At 33.0% G+C, this 16,376-nt stretch overlaps 3 protein-coding genes across 3 annotated transcripts; all 3 read right to left on the bottom strand.

Annotated features, from left to right (window-relative positions):
* Window positions 1-1,387: 1,387 nt before the first annotated feature.
* On the bottom strand, window positions 1,388-5,862 carry Bma-hrpf-2.2 (RNA binding protein, putative; the record flags this gene model as incomplete). The annotated part of the gene is made up of 10 exons (XM_043076432.1): window positions 1,388-1,474; window positions 1,699-1,763; window positions 2,020-2,321; window positions 2,688-2,868; window positions 2,980-3,134; window positions 3,338-3,514; window positions 4,245-4,377; window positions 4,712-4,861; window positions 5,131-5,274; window positions 5,637-5,862. 10 exons carry the CDS (start codon window positions 5,860-5,862, stop codon window positions 1,388-1,390), a joined length of 1,620 nt encoding a protein of 539 aa, XP_042932366.1.
* Window positions 5,863-8,517: 2,655 nt separating this feature from the next.
* Window positions 8,518-11,874, bottom strand: Bm13836 (vacuolar ATP synthase subunit B, putative; the record flags this gene model as incomplete). The annotated part of the gene is made up of 9 exons (XM_001893837.2): window positions 8,518-8,690; window positions 8,998-9,315; window positions 9,486-9,636; window positions 9,732-9,855; window positions 10,136-10,335; window positions 10,498-10,677; window positions 10,789-10,920; window positions 11,566-11,720; window positions 11,790-11,874. The coding sequence occupies 9 exons, from the start codon at window positions 11,872-11,874 to the stop codon at window positions 8,518-8,520; spliced, it is 1,518 nt and encodes a 505-aa protein (XP_001893872.1).
* A 2,764-nt stretch (window positions 11,875-14,638) lies between these two features.
* Window positions 14,639-16,165, bottom strand: Bm10722 (MGC83759 protein, putative; the record flags this gene model as incomplete). The annotated part of the gene is made up of 4 exons (XM_001893838.1): window positions 14,639-14,777; window positions 15,001-15,203; window positions 15,781-15,922; window positions 16,098-16,165. 4 exons carry the CDS (start codon window positions 16,163-16,165, stop codon window positions 14,639-14,641), a joined length of 552 nt encoding a protein of 183 aa, XP_001893873.1.
* Window positions 16,166-16,376: the final 211 nt, after the last annotated feature.

Here is a 16,376-nt window from a genome sequence, read left to right as displayed (position 1 = left end):
TTTATAACAGTTTGTTTAGTGCAAGAATTACCTATTAAACAAAATAGTTAAAAATAAGCTTCCCAAAATAGTCCATCGTATTTACTTTTTATCCTAATTTACAGATTATTACAATCAGAAACGTCACCATTACTTTCCCTCCTGTTTACTTAAACGATGCTTCTTCCGTAAATAACTTCAATTAGCATTCCAGTATAATTGTTTCAAATGATGATCAAAACAGTCTTACTCTTAAAAATATTATGAAATAATTGAAATTAAAAAGCTACCTGTCCTCAGTACTATTCAAATTTCTTCAAATCTCAAATGTCAAATCTGACGAGCACAAAAGACAACACAGTCCCACCCAACATCTAATTATGGAATATTGGTAGCAAACTATCAACAGCCTTAGAACTGTAACTAATTACAATCCATCAAATTGGCAAGCAAAAAACAAAAGAAATGTTACAAAAGCATATAGTGAAATGAAGTCAGTATGTTTGCTAACTTTATAACTTTAAAAGCATGTTCAGCCAAAAATTTGTCCATCATTCCCTTTTGTACATATTTATATCCAATTGCAATGATTGCAAGTTAAATGTTGAGCATTGCAGTAATAGCCCCTTTATAGTCTGCAATATATAATAAAAAAGCAATGTTATGCGATGACATAGACCAAAAAAACATTTTATTCTGACAAACTTACAACTATGATTAAATACAATCGATATGAACTGCACGAAATAGAGTCAATATACTTGACTTCATGAAAAATTAAAATTTCGTTACTAACAAAAATACCTGATGCTACCAAAAACTTATCAAACAGTGTTTTAAGAGAACTAATAAAAAGTGCAGAAACATTTATTCCGAAGGAGTAACAACGAGATCAAAAAACGCCATCGGACATTGTATTGCGCTATTCAGCAAATTCCAACGGATATTTGAAAACTTAATTCTAAATCTTTAAAAAAAAATTCTGGAAATGTATTTGAAAATTACGCAATAGCGCTATTTCAGCTTAGCAATTGATAGAAATCTTGAAACACAAAAGAAAGCAAGTAATGAAGATGCGAAAAATATATTGTGAGAACAACACTGTCCATACATGAAAAAGGAAAAGCTGTTATTAATTGGAACTTGAATTTCATTAAGTTAATAATTAAACACAAAAGAAATAAAACTGTTTTGATGAAGATGAAAAAAAACAAAAAAGAGTTTACAACCATTTTTCGTTTCCTTCGCGAAAGAAAGTATAAAGAAAATTATTTAAACAGGTAAATAAAAATCAAATGAACCAAATGGTCAGCAAACTTGGTATATTAGTTTTACCGGAAAAAGCTTTACTGACGAGATATTTCAACACTGGCGCTGCGATTCTGGGAATCAACTATTCCTGAAGCTTTTACCAGCTGGTTTTCACCGAACCACCAGCACTGCCCCACTGATAACCATATGAAGATTGTTTTCCTTCATATTCATCGTTATAGTACTGAAAATGCAAAAGTCAGTAGTTTTCAAATGTTTAATAATGATCGCTATAACGCTAGCAATCTTCTGAAACATGCTCAGTTTGCAAACGAACATAAAAATATTAAAAATTTGTTAGTATTTTGGGAAAAAAAAAATTTAAAGAATAAGAAGTATGATGGCAGATCTGCTATAATTAATAAAAGTACTGAATCGATAATGCAGACTAGAATCAAACAAACAAACCTGCTGCCCTCCCGTAGCATAGCTCGCATTGTATCCTGCCGAAGCATTGTTATATCCTGTCGTATCTGAAACAGGAATAAAATATCATATAAAGAATTTTCTTAGCCGGATACTGACCAATAAAAGCAAATGTTCTGTGCAAAAATAATGAAGTCAAATACTTTCTGCTGAAACAGAGGAAAACAGATTAGCAACTTTATTTGAATTTTCATCCTACAATATTGAAATAAAGCTAGTGATGAAATTTTCGAGTCCAGTAAAAATTTACTAACACTGATTTAGTCATTAAAACACAAGATTTGAAATTTTTAAATAACTTACAGCTTCTACCCGAATCAGCATCCGACCAACTCTCAGTCCCACCAATATCAGCAGGATCACTTGTCGTATATCCAACACGATTCAGTGAAACTGGCTTGTTCTGAACACTTGAATAGCGTCCATTTCCATCATTATCAGCCCATTCATCATATCCACCACAATTAACACGATTTAATGCTGTTGGACCACGACAACCTCCTCCACTCACTGCTGCTGGATAGTCACCTGTACCACCAATTCTTCGGTAAATGACATATTTTTGCGTAATTGGCACATCAGCGGCAGTAAACAGTTCAATATATCTGTAGAAGAATGAAACTGTTTATTTAGATTTCAACTTCTACAATTCATAAAAACACAATCTATTCATCAATGGAAAATACAAGCAGGACAGTTGAGCAGGTTACAATAAAAAAAATAAAAATCGGAATCTCGGAATAGAACCCAGTACATTAATTTGATGAAAAATTTTTTACATTTTATATCAACATGATCTATTCTCATTACAGTGCTTTTGCAGGAGAGAACAACTGTCCAAAGTAATAAACATCTGAGATAATTTACTAAGCGAATCTGATCAATACTTTACACCTCTAATACCTAACAATTTACCCAGACAAATGCACGCATTCACCTGCACAAAAATCCATAATTCATAATGTTCTTACCGATTACCAATACACTGTTTGTTTCTGGACATTGCATCCCGCGCTTCACCTACCGTCCCAAAAATCACACATGCATCACCAGACGGTCGACGATCTTCATTGAAACCCAGCTGAATTTCGACACAATTCAATGGTTTGAAGAAATCTTCGATATCAAGCGCATTTGCACTATATGGAAGACCTTAAACAAGCAATCAGATTGAATACAATTGAATTATTGTTAATCTAAAGAGAAGTATGATTTAAAAAAAGGACGTGAATTTATTGAAAGCTGTATTGTTAATAAACTGACCCCTCATGTAAATCTTAGCTGGATCATCGCAATCAAAATCATCTTCATAACCGTAATCCTGAAAACGCGCGTAACGACTATATGGTGCGTCGTAAGGACCAGCACGAGGGCGACCCATACTAACATTTCTCAAGGGACCACCATACTCCTCCCTTCTGTAATGAATTCATGAATTGGAAATGAAAACTGAAAACTCATTTTATTGAAAATGCATGCGCAAAATATCGATACAAGCCATTGCAAGTTCCAGAAATTAACACAGGATGGAAATATAACACACAAAATACTTCTTGCTTTTCCTTACTGATAAAATTTTCATTTTCCGTTTTCTAGAATTTATTCTATAAAATTTTCTTACCGATATGGACGTACACCACCAAGCTTCGCTGCAGCAAAGCGTAAAGGTATAGGTTCGGTGCGCGGTGTTGGAAAACTGCGTTCAACAGCAAGACTTCTCAAAGACGTTGGTGGTACAACATGACCTTCCCTTGATTTCTCCAATTCATCACCAGAACTTCGAAAAACTTCCACATATCTAGAGAAATCAAACAAAAACTAGATAAAATTTTCGGGACATATTCAATCATTTTACTTTTCAATCGTTAGTTTACTGCTACTTATTGCTACTGATCAATCTGCAAATAAATATCATATCAAAAGACTTTGATAATACATGAGCATAAAGATTCGTTTCAAAGAAATTCTCTGAAACAACCTGTAAAATTAAACAGACTACTGTCTGTCTCCATTAATAAATTATTAATGGGAAACCTCCCAGACAGCCAACTATCCTAAAATTTCTCAATTCTCAGTAATTCCTGAGATCACAAGAGATGCTATCTCTCAAAATTTAAACTTTTAGGTTTCAAAATATATTTGAAGCAGCAATATACATGTCGTTACTATGATACCGTTAATGAAAGAACACTGCTAGGTAGCATATGGACAGGGATAAAATTCGTTGGGCGATACTAAATCTTCTTTTCAGGGTAATTCAACTTTCTTCGCTAAATAATATGCAATAAGGCTTATATATTCAATCACTTTAATGTCTTCCCGTCAGTGCTGGCAGATATTTCCTCTTAAAAAAATTGCAACAGCTGCTAACAACTTCTCAAACGCAGCGTTCGATTGTCAACAGTATCATTGCAACCAAAGTACTTTTGTCTTCAGGGTAATTCAAACGGTAAATCATTTGCTTGTTTAAAACATAATTTCGTAAAAAGAGTTAAGTAGCATTTTATCTGATGTTTATTTTCCCATACCTCGAACCCATGTTGTTTCTGTTCCGTTCCAGGGCCATCTCGGCATGCTGTTTGCTGGCGAACCGTACGAATGCCTCCCCAGATGGGCGACCCCCCAGCTCCTTGTCGATGACAACATCTGCCACTTCCAATCCTATATCCCATACTTACACCACCAAATACATGAGCAATTAGGAGTCACCTCCCTTCCAGAAATATAAAATTACTGATCGATTCGCATTAAAGCAAAACATTCAAATCTTGAAAACTGCACTAGCTGATCCAGAAAGTAGAACTTGTGAAATTACACTGACACTAATTCCTCAAATCCATTAGTACAAAAAGAAGGCCATTTGCCCGTGTATAAGTGTGCCGACTATGGCCCGACAAATTCTACACATCCCATCTTGGGAAACTCTGAAACCTACAGTCAAAAAAAACTATCAAAAATACCTTCAACACTTATGAAATATTGTAAAACGACGTACCGCTGAAAAATTCTTTCACATCATTATTCGTTGCACTGAATGGTATGCCCCGAAGCCTAACAACAAAATTATAAGGTGTGTCTTGATCACCTTTACGAATCACATTATGTCGCGTCATCCAAACCACTTCACTTTCTGTTACGTTGAATACTACAAAGCAAAAAATTTACTACAAAGCAAACTTATTTATCCAAGTTTCATTTTTAATTAGTTTTTCGTCTGAATGCGCCATCAATCATGCAAATATAAAGAATGGAGCCATATTTTCAACGCTCAAAAACCTACACTAAAAAAAGTCCGAAATTTGAAATGTCTTACACTTTCGTTATCACCTCCCATTAAACGGTAATTCATGCTCTTCCTGATGCTACTGCCATAACATAAAACTAACACCAAACATTGAAAAAGTAGGAAGAGACCTTCAATGTAACGATTGTTCATTTCTTGCTTATCAAAGCGCTTTGCTTCCTCCGCCGCAACTTTGTCCACTAACTCAACATAACACTCGCCGCTTGCTCGACCCATTGATGTTAATGTAAATGTCACCGATTTTACTTCCAAACCTAAAAACCAAATATTTATATTACAGCTACAGGAAACTACACAAATTCTTACAAACTATTTTGCGAAAAGAAATGATAACTAAATATCTGAATACTCCATAAACATAAAACATATGAAATAAAGATTCTTAATCAGACTGCATAACGGAGATTTTTTTAGTCCTAATCTGCCGTAAATGTATACAGCACGCTTGCAAGTCTTAGAATATGATTTAAAAAGTTAAGATCTTAAGAAATGTCCAAAATTTAATCCTGAAATGAATATGTAAAATAAATATTCTGGGCAAATTCATTAAATAACCACATTAAATTCATAAATCAACTTAGAATAAGCAAATATATATTTTTGAAATGATCATAACCTTCCAAAAATGCTCGAACATCATCTTCTTTAGCTGAAAATGGTAGACCGCGAAGTCTAATATAGTTTGATGTATTAGGATCTATTTCCTTATTTCTTGTTGTCGTCTCTGCTGTTTGTTCCGTATCTGTCTTCTCTATCTCTCCTTCTGGCGCTTCAGCCTTCGTTTCTATCTCTGCCGTCTCTTCCACTATTGCTTCTGATTGTTCCTTTTTCTCTTCTTCCATAATGCTAATGCTAGAAAAGATTTATATTGCTAACACGTGAGGAAATTCATTAAATCAATACTACTTGGAATATGTAAATAATATTCTTGAAATTATGTTAAAAATTATAACTAATTTCGGTAAGATAAAAGAAAATATTTGGCAACAGACGTAAAGTGAGGAAGATTGTAGCAATAACCACCGAATATTGATAATGAGGAGGAAAGGATAAACTTGACACAATCATGTTAACATACTCATTAACTAATCACGCACCACGTAAAACCCACGTAACTACCCCAAACATTCTACCTCCATCCCTACCCCAACTCAACAGCAGTTATGCTTACCAATCGATTACCGTATACCAATATTTACGTGCATTATTTCGTTTTAAGACCTCCATCATCTATTACAACGGGTGTTCTTGCGAGCTGCTTGATCTTATTGCAATCGATTTGATTTATTTGATCTCGATTTGCTATCAGAGTAATCTTATGATTTCCATCATATCTGATCTATGATTTACTGAATCTAGTGTAGTGATATGAAGGGAAGTTAATAAGTGAGAATGGGAGTGAATTCCGAAACTTTGAAGTTATAGGAAAATGACAGAATTTAAAATTAAAATTTTTTAAAAGGAAATTAGAATTGATTGAAAGATTAAAAAAAATCAAGCTAAGAATTTATAAATAATTGAGCACTAGGTGATACATTTATTGGTTGGTTACAATTCCAAACAGAAATTTAAAGTAGATATATTATTTTTAGTAAAAAAACTTATCATATTTACACGAGAATCTTGATTCTTTTTTTTTTTTTTTTTTGAAATAACATGCAATTTAAAAATCAATGCTTAGATATAAAACACGAAAAGAAATCATTAAATTGAAGAACCATAGCAAGGTATGTGGTAAACCGTTATGTATTTTAAAAATCTTGTTTTCTTGTTATAAATTTTGCTTCATTAGATGGAAGTAGTAAAAATGGTTTTTCTAATCTAGACTTTATGATTCATTGGAAAGTAGCGAATGTGGCGCTTTTCAACGTAGATTTGCAAAAATCGCTCATTGTACGGAAATAGCGAATCTATTAAAAATAAATTTGTTGAAAATCTGCTATAGTATGTTTGTACTTTTAAAACTGTCATTATCTGTAGCAGTGCACGTTTCGAGCAACAATGTTACAGCAGACATAATCAATCTTCACTAGATTTAATCAAAGGCATCAGTGTGCTTTGATTTATTTGGATGACCTTGTGACAAATTCAGAATGTTTTTAAATCAAATCGAATTTCTTATTTTTATATTCTGTCGGCGTTAGGTTCAAGTCTTAACTTCTTTGATACTAATCTCTAATTTCGTTTGTATAATTATTCCAGACCACTAATTAGGAAGGCGTCATTAAGAATTTATGGCCAAACATTTGTATTAGTATAGTAATTCTTATCTCAACAGACATTTTTACAAAATAAATCACTTAAAGCTAAACAAATAAAAGTTCCTATATTAAGGAGATCACAAACATTAAACACATAACTGTAGAAATACTGTGCTCTTACGAAAGAGATTTGTTAAATAACATTATATTTTATCATGAAGATACTTCTGTCACTTCTAGTGAGTGTCCTAATTTTGATTTTCAAAAAAGTCCTACGGATTAGGTGAATATTCACATAGTGAGACACGAAACGCAAACCATCTAAAAACTACATATTTTATTGACTACAATCCACTGACATATCACAGTAAATGAATATTATCTTCTAAAATATAACATAGTATACTATGAATAAATCGTAACTCCAAGTTAGCAATATGCGAAAGAAAAGAAGCACATCAACATGGTCGAATCTCAGATGTCTAGTAAATAGTGAAATCTCATTTAAGGAATGACATAAGAAAAAACACAAATCTAGCTCATATGCCCGCTCACTAAATTTGGTTCCTTTGATTAATGAAAAGAAGGTAGTAATGGACAGAGAGCGATACCTAGAGATTGGTGATTTGCTGTTTAAAAACCATAGGTTGTAATCTGGAAACAAAAATGGTTACTTGGTTAATCAGTTCATGGAAGCATGGTACATGCATTTCAACCAAACGTGCTTAACAATTTATTGCTATGAATTTTGCTAGCCAAAGATATCCTAATTATCATAGCATTAATCAACGGAACGTAATATAAATACACTGAATAGCTAAAAAATCACGACTTACATTTCTAAGTTGATCTGTAGAAACATTTATTTACTATAAATACTAGTACACAGAATCAAAAATTCACGATATGTGGCAAGAAAGAAATCGCCAACCACACATATGAAATTTTTTACATTTGCAGGGAAAAGTGAAATAAATTATTGCTGAGGCAAACTTTCCAGTCCAGTTTAGAACTGCATGTGAAACTGCATTTCCAATTTCAATTGAAACCCAGATTTGCAATTTTCAAATGGAATGGCGAACCCACAGCAAACCCACACGGTAGTATGAATGGATCTTATTGTTTAGCCATTCAAAACAATTAAATATCACAACCACAGTAAGAATTGAAGTGAAATGAAACTATGAAAAACACTGACATAAAAAATCCTCGAATGCAAAAAGAAAAATTTTTGCAGTCCTGATTATGAGGAAGCGTTTTCGAAATAATGTTTTAATTCTTAGCGGAAGAGTTCGTTTATTTTCCTTCCTTCCCTTTCATCTCTTTGATATCCCTTGCACCTCCTCCTCTTGGATAATACTTGTCTAATGTTGATGCAGGGATACGTTTTAACATTTCACGTGGAAATATTCGCAGTAACTGCCATCCGATATCTAAGGATTCGAAAACTGTTCGATTTTCATAATTACCTAAAAAACTTTCATAATCAAGAATGATAAGTATCACTTATTTTATGATCTTGATTAATGCCTAGACCTCTAACCAGGTGTTAAAATCTCATTCTTTCTTCTTCATAATTAGAGTTTTACTTCAGTTTTAGTTGTTCCAAGCATAATTAATTGTTCATGACCTGCTAAACATACAGACACCATTATACATGAATCAAGTTCTATTATTTTCAATCAGAATCTTTGAAGGCTGCGACTTTGATTCATTTTCGTGCCACTAAAAGCTGACCACATAATTAAATGCATTTCAGAAAAGACATAAGCGAACCCTGCGATATGAAATTCTTCTCGAACTTCGTCAAAAATTCGAGATAAAGTAGATCATCTGAAGACAAAGCTTCTTCACCCACAACGGCTTTCATTGCTTGCACATCTTTTCCGATTGCATAACATGCGTATAGTTGATTGGAAACATCCGAATGATCCTCACGAGTCATACCTTCACCTATGGCTGATTTCATCAGACGTGACAGCGATGGTAGTACATTGATCGGTGGATAGATTTGACGGTTGTGTAACTGACGGTCTACGTAGATTTGTCCTTCGGTAATATAACCCGTTAAGTCAGGTATTGGATGTGTTATGTCTGAAAAGTTAAACTGCCTAAGCTAATTTTCAAAGATGGCCTTGCAGCAATAAGTTAATCAGATATTGCATTTTCACAAGAATCAACAAGTAGCGTTATATTCACTGATGTAGAAATTAGCCAACTTGAATTGGAATCATTGTACCACTCTAAGAGAAAGCACAACAAACCATCGTTGGGCATTGACAAGATAGGAATTTGAGTAATCGAGCCATTGCGTCCTTCTACACGACCAGCACGTTCATATATAGCAGCCAAATCAGTATACATGTAGCCTGGAAAACCACGCCGCCCAGGCACTTCTTCACGAGCTGCTGATACCTACAAGAAGAAATGCATTATATGCAAGCGCAACTGCTTAAAAATCACGTGAGATTTCGAAAATTTAATTCAGAAAATATAAGATTCAATCGCACTTCTCGAAGCGCTTCGGCATATGAAGACATATCAGTCAGAACAACCAGTACGTGTTTCTCACACTGATAAGCCAAAAACTCGGCAACGGTCAATGCAAGTCGTGGCGTAATAATACGTTCGATGCTAAAAAATCCAACAGTATGCAATGCATTGATAAGAACGATTCAAAGAAATGCCCTTTGTTTAATTTAGAATTGCATTCATCTGGTAATTGTTAAGTCATAAATATTATCCCTAATTGCAAAGACTGCAAAGATCGTTCAATTCCGTACACTTTGCCAAAATACAATAGCATGTCAAATCTATATTTACCGCGATAAAAAAAATCTATATTTACGTATTCGTTTAAAATAGACGACCACACTAAGTTTAAAATCTTAAATAAGCTTAATGGAAAAAGTACGTTGGATCATTAGCAAGATTCAAAAACAGGCAAACATTCTCCATGGAACCATTCTCTTCGAAATCCTGCTTGAAAAACCGTGCGGTTTCCATGTTAACACCCATAGCCGCAAAAACGATAGCAAAGTTATCATCCTTTGCATCATAATGTTTATCATGCAATTTAACAAGTCCACCCTGGCGTACAATTTGTGCGGCAATCTATAAATTGTTAAGAGATAAATTGAACATTATATAGCTACTATTAAATAATGGAATAAACAAGATCTATCAAACTATTTAAAAGCTTTAATAATCAAAGCAACATGCGATGTTTCTTAGGTTTCAAAATTAAGAATGAACCAAACAGCATACATAACCTACTTCGTTATGTGGAAGACCGGCAGCAGAAAAAATAGGTATTTTCTGACCGCGAGCAATGGAATTCATCACATCGATTGCAGAAATTCCTGTCTGAATCATCTCTTCTGGATATATCCTGCATCTTGGATTGATTGGCTGACCGTTGATATCGAGGAAATCCTCTGCCAAAACCGGTGGGCCCTGAAATAATTCCATATAAATGCTTTCATCTTGATGTTGCAAAGGAAAGATTCATAGCTCCATCTATAAGTGACAGGGAGAAGCAACAACAGTGTCATAAACGGTATTTACCTTATCAATTGGTTTGCCGGACCCATTTAATACACGACCAAGCATATCTTCGGAAACCGGTGTTCGCAGAATGTCGCCGGTGAATTCACATGATGTATTTTTGGCATCTATCCCTGCAGTTCCTTCAAAAACCTGAAATCAATTTCATTGCTCTATTTGATTATTTAATTAATGATTAATATAGTGATCTGAAAAATCCTAAATACTGATTCGTCTGTAGCCTGATTTACTGGTGCATTCTATAAATCGTTTAACAGAATCCTTTCCGCGCTCTCTCCTATATATATACATATGGAGTCTCCGAAGTATTAACCTCTACCATTTTTCTGAGACCGAATAACTTGACACAAATAGAATAGTATGAACTTTACAACTTAATTCGTAGAAAAGTTTTTTACAGACGAATTAGATTCACTAATTGCTATAAACAAAATGTGGAAAATCATATGATAAAGACTGACTATTTCTAACATATTTTTGAAAGATTTTCAGCCAATAAGGTATGGACAAAACTTGGGTCTTCGGACAACCTGAGGCTTTTTACATATTTATGAATTCCAAATTTTTGGACAAATAAGTAAAAAACGTCTTTTTTGAGCAAACATTGTTTATATATTTCAACACCTTAACGAAGCTACTAAAATATACAAACAAGCTCTTGTAATATGAGCGGTTAAGTATGTGAAGAACAAACATGGCCTAGAAAATACTAACTAGTCGATAATAAATGAACAGTTTTTTATTTCTGAAAACCATGCAATTCTAAAATAAATATACCTGAACAACAGCTTTATTGCGAGTGATTTCAAGAACCTGTCCGGAACGTTTCGTTCCATCAGGGAGTGTCAATTGTACAATTTCGGCGTACTGAGGAAATTTCACATCACCCAGGATAACCAATGGACCATTAACACCAGTCACCGTCTTATATGCTGCAAAAATGAAATAAAACACAAGTCTGCAAAGCTGAGAAGCTCACAAGTAGGCAAGAAAAATCTTACTGAGACGTGGATTGGTCTTATAGTTCTTTATAGTAACACCTTTTTGACCATTGATTCCTTGATTGACATCAATAGCTGCTTTCATTTTTCTTTCTTCTAAATTTTTGTTTTCTTTTTAAAGCATTCCGAAACATAAAAACAACTGCGATGATTCCTAACCAATAAAACTTTAAAATCATGCTTTTTCAGGCTCGTTTTCATATGGTCTTTCACATGCTATACATTCATTTCGCCTAATACTGGATGGAAATTCGAGAAAACTTTAAAAATTTTCTTAAAAAAATATAAACTTCAAATACACCAATTAATACAAACATAAACAACGTTAGTCAAGAAAAAAATTCCATATTACAAGTTAAATATTGGTTACAAAAATGGATAAAAGACAATCCAGTGCAATTATTTTAATTTGTCCAACTAAAAAAAACACGGAACAAAAAATAATGATGAAACTGGATATAAACAAAATTCAACATTAAGCAAGCAAGCAACCATATCTCTCCATGCGAATTATCATCCATTCATGTATTCTTACATCTATTAGTAGTGTCATTGATAAAGATTTACGTCTAATCCTGAACACGTCCTCACGCCATTCACGTGTAACTAATACAGCTACCTTACAAATTCAATACATATCGTATTGAATCGTAAGACGAAAAAACGAGCAGTGATCTCTGTTCTCAACAGCACATCACGGCCCACATGCCATTTTACGGTCCGAATGTCATCATTTCATTGCTGTGAAAAGTAAAGTGTGACCATTTCAGAGTTTGAAACTACTAAGAGGGACAGGGAGAGAGAGGGAGAGAGAGAGAGAGAGAGAGACAGGGAGTACTGTTTAGTGAGACTTTTTTTCTCATTTGTATTACTATTAACGAAATAAATGACTAACACATACGAATATTATTTATGTACAGTCGAGCACTTCTCATATGTCATTTTGTTGATAATTGTTAGAAATTTTTGTCTGTGATGTAGTGCAACTGTTTACCAATTCAGATAGATTCACCTAGAAATAGTATTGTAGAAAACTGATATCTTAACTGATATTTTTGAAATGTAGCAAGCAAAACAATCATTTATTACAAAAATAATTTATTTCTGGCTAATTTAACATGTTTTCTTTTTTTCTTCAATTGAATATAGTTACGCCATTGATTTAGTACGATCTTTTTTCCAAGCTAATCTTATATCGAGTTACAGAAAAATCTTTTCAATTTATTGTTTTTTTTCTTCACTTCTCACATATATTTGTGATAGAAACATAAAGATTAAGTTTTTTACGCTCGAACTTTTTTACCTAAATTACATATCAGCTAAGGAAACTAAGGAGGTGTTAATTACCGATCTTAGTCCAGTTTTAAATCGCATGGTTACCATTCACAATTTCTTTGACACGATCTTTGAATCCTGCTGTCTGAGGTTATAGTGCAATATCTCGTAATTTAGTGATGCATTAAACGCTTTTAAGCCCACAATTACTTCCTTGACATGAGAATCTCTAAGCTATATTTCAAGAGATAAAAATTAATGCAATAACAATTCATATCTTGTGCAATTTTCAAAAGTAACTAAATACATAATGGTTAAGGATTGGTTATGCAAATAATCGTGAAGCTATTCATTACTTTCACCATAGGAACAATATTTTTCCTTTACTTCAAATAAGGGAACAGTCAACACAATAATAAAAGAAAAATTTTTGCGATATGCCTACAATTTTCAAATTTGAAAACTGTGATAGTGAGACAAAGAGTAATAAAGGCACACTACTCTGAAATGGATGAAGACAAGATAAACACTAATGTCACACGAGGAAGATAAACGTTTCTGAAAAGCATAGCCACTCAAGAGTAATTATGATTGACTTTGAAAGTTTGAAAACAATGACCAAAGAAAAAAAAAAATAAACACACGAATTAGAGAAGTCCGAGTGGGTCTTTCTCTATTCATTTAGATCATTGTATAGATGGCCAAAGTGTCCAAATTTCTAGAAGTCGGGCAAGCTACAGTAAGCAGTATACTGGACAAAAATTATAATATAAAGCACTCTTGTAATTTAAGGGAATGATTAGATTATCAGAGCTCCAAAGCAAATTGAGAAACGCATTCACAATAACATGGGAATAAAACAAAACCTTCAAAATGATTTATTTATACAACATGAAAAGTGTGAAGTGAATCAGTAATGTTGAGTAATATCAGATAATTTCGAGACTGTAAGATGGACAGTTGCGCAATCCAAAAAGTTCCAAATTAGAAGGCATCTGAGTTAAGGAAAATGTCCACCAAAATATTACATCGCAAAATCAAGAAATTTTGGAGATAAGTAATAAACCTCCAAATCAGGAAGTTACACTATTAAATGAATCCTCTTACTTTCTAGATTTATGAGAAATAAAGTGATATCAAAAATAAAAGCTTTTATGAAAAGACGCACTTCACTGAGATCGAATAGGTGCAACACATAGAGGATCAAATAACTGTAAATGAGCAATAAACAATTTAAACAAATTTTGAGATTATCCATGCTGAAAAAATGCATTTTTTCAAATTTTATGATTTTTAAGACATGACGAATAGACGCAACATATATAACAGATTAGTTTTCATGGCATTGATTTTTCAGTTCCACGAAATACCTCTCTCCAAAAAATTTCGCCTATCACAAGAGATACTTGAAAATTTGTAAGATAACAAATTTTTACTACTGAATACTGCTGGAACTTGTTATATTTACTGGACCGTCCAGCAACATTAGATATTCTATTTAGATCAATAAGCTGAGCTATATTATTGAAGAAACGATAAGACAATTACGGTATGTAAGTAAAATTAAGAATGTACTATGCATTTTTCAATTCAGCTTCTTCTAACAGTAGTAGATCTTCTTGAATCTCTTGATCGGTAAGAGCATCTGCAATGTTCGGACGCGTTTTAGTATGCATATGCTTTTCACTGTACGGTGTAGGCTCATTCGGACGCCTAAAAATTTGGAATGAAAAGTTAAATTTAATTTAAATTTAATGGAACACTTCCCAGAATAAACAAATCAGTTATATTGTAAAGAAAATCAATCCCGCCTATTCCGATAACACATAACATATGGAAGAGTAGAAAATGCTTACAACGCTTCTCTCTATTTTTCTTCTTATTTAATCACTGCAGGAATTCTTCCTATTTCGCTGATAAAAAACAAAAGCTGCACCTCCGAAGACTTTTTTTACTGGGAAAATCGTTTGCAGGTGCACTAGAAATATCAGAATTATGAAATTCATGATCAATTTTTTTCTTTTGTTCTTCACATTCCTGAATCATAGCCTCCATAAGTTCTGTTAACCGTTCCTCGAGTTCCTTTTCTGCTGCTTCTCTTTCTCGTTCATACTGTTCTTCAATACGTTCCTTCTCGAGCTAGAAACATACACAATATTAAAAATGTATATATGTCAACTAAGGATTACTTCTTCCTTTAACGAATTGAATAATAATAATGAGTTAGTCTAGTTTGCTTTGCATAATGTTAAGCTAAACTGTAGGCATTATTTTCTCTAAAAAGAAAAATTGCAAAGTCTATTCATAATCAAAAGTGCAAGACGCTACTTCTGCTAAACCATCACTTTTACTAAATAAAGGATGCAAAAGGTATATCAAGCAGTTCAAATAAGGGAACTGCTAAAATGTATAGTTGCAATCCACTATCTCAATCCACGATCTTGCTGAGATATGACTGTATGCCAAGCGTATCAACACAAACTCTAACTTTCAAGACACGATTGCAAAATTAATGTATTTCAAAACGCTGTAAAGTAATGCATATATAAAAAAAAAAGAATTGCGAGTTGGGACAAAATGATCATTTGTAGTAAATGAGCTGTTTTTCATACCGAAACAATTATTAGTGGTTTTAGTTATTATGTTATAAATAGTTGTCGGAAAAATGAATCCCAAATCAAAGGCAAAAATTTTTAACAAAATGAGCATAATAAACCTGGTCTGCAATTTCTTCGGCTTCCAGTTCAGTCTTAAATTGCTCTTCAAGCATCTGTATTGTACTGATATATTCCATATGTTGCAACTCTTGTAAAGTTTGCATTTCAAGTTCCAATTCAGCATGCTTTTGGAGATAGAACCTGTATAATGGAATATTTTAACTTAAAAGAGAATATCATTGTCAAGGTTAACAAGATTCAGATCAACAGGCCAGCGGATGATTCTAAAACAGTATCCAATTATCAGTATGATAAATATAAAGTCGGTAATTACGAAGAGAATTAATCTAATTAAGTAGGAATTTGAATGAAAAACCTTCGCATATACGTATTTTCAACATTATTTAGAGGTGGAAAATTTTCCATATCGCCAATAAAATTCATTGTGAAGCATGTAAATTGTATAAATGTTAATTCCAGATTAGTTAACTTCCTAAAATTAATCCCTTAACATTATCGATATTTTCCAGTTAACTCATTCAATGATTCATTTGCAGTAATATTATCATAAGCATATATGATTATTAAGTCATCTATTATCACATAAATCTTGTATGTTTCTATAAAGGCAATATATAATTATAAAGTAGTCTAT

This window comes from Brugia malayi (genome assembly GCF_000002995.4).
Source record: "Brugia malayi strain FR3 genome assembly, contig: Bm_v4_Chr1_scaffold_001, whole genome shotgun sequence".
Classification (NCBI taxonomy): Eukaryota; Metazoa; Nematoda; class Chromadorea; order Rhabditida; family Onchocercidae; genus Brugia; species Brugia malayi.
The sequence above is the reverse complement of the archived record's forward strand: the minus strand, read 5'-3'. Positions and strand labels throughout refer to the sequence as shown.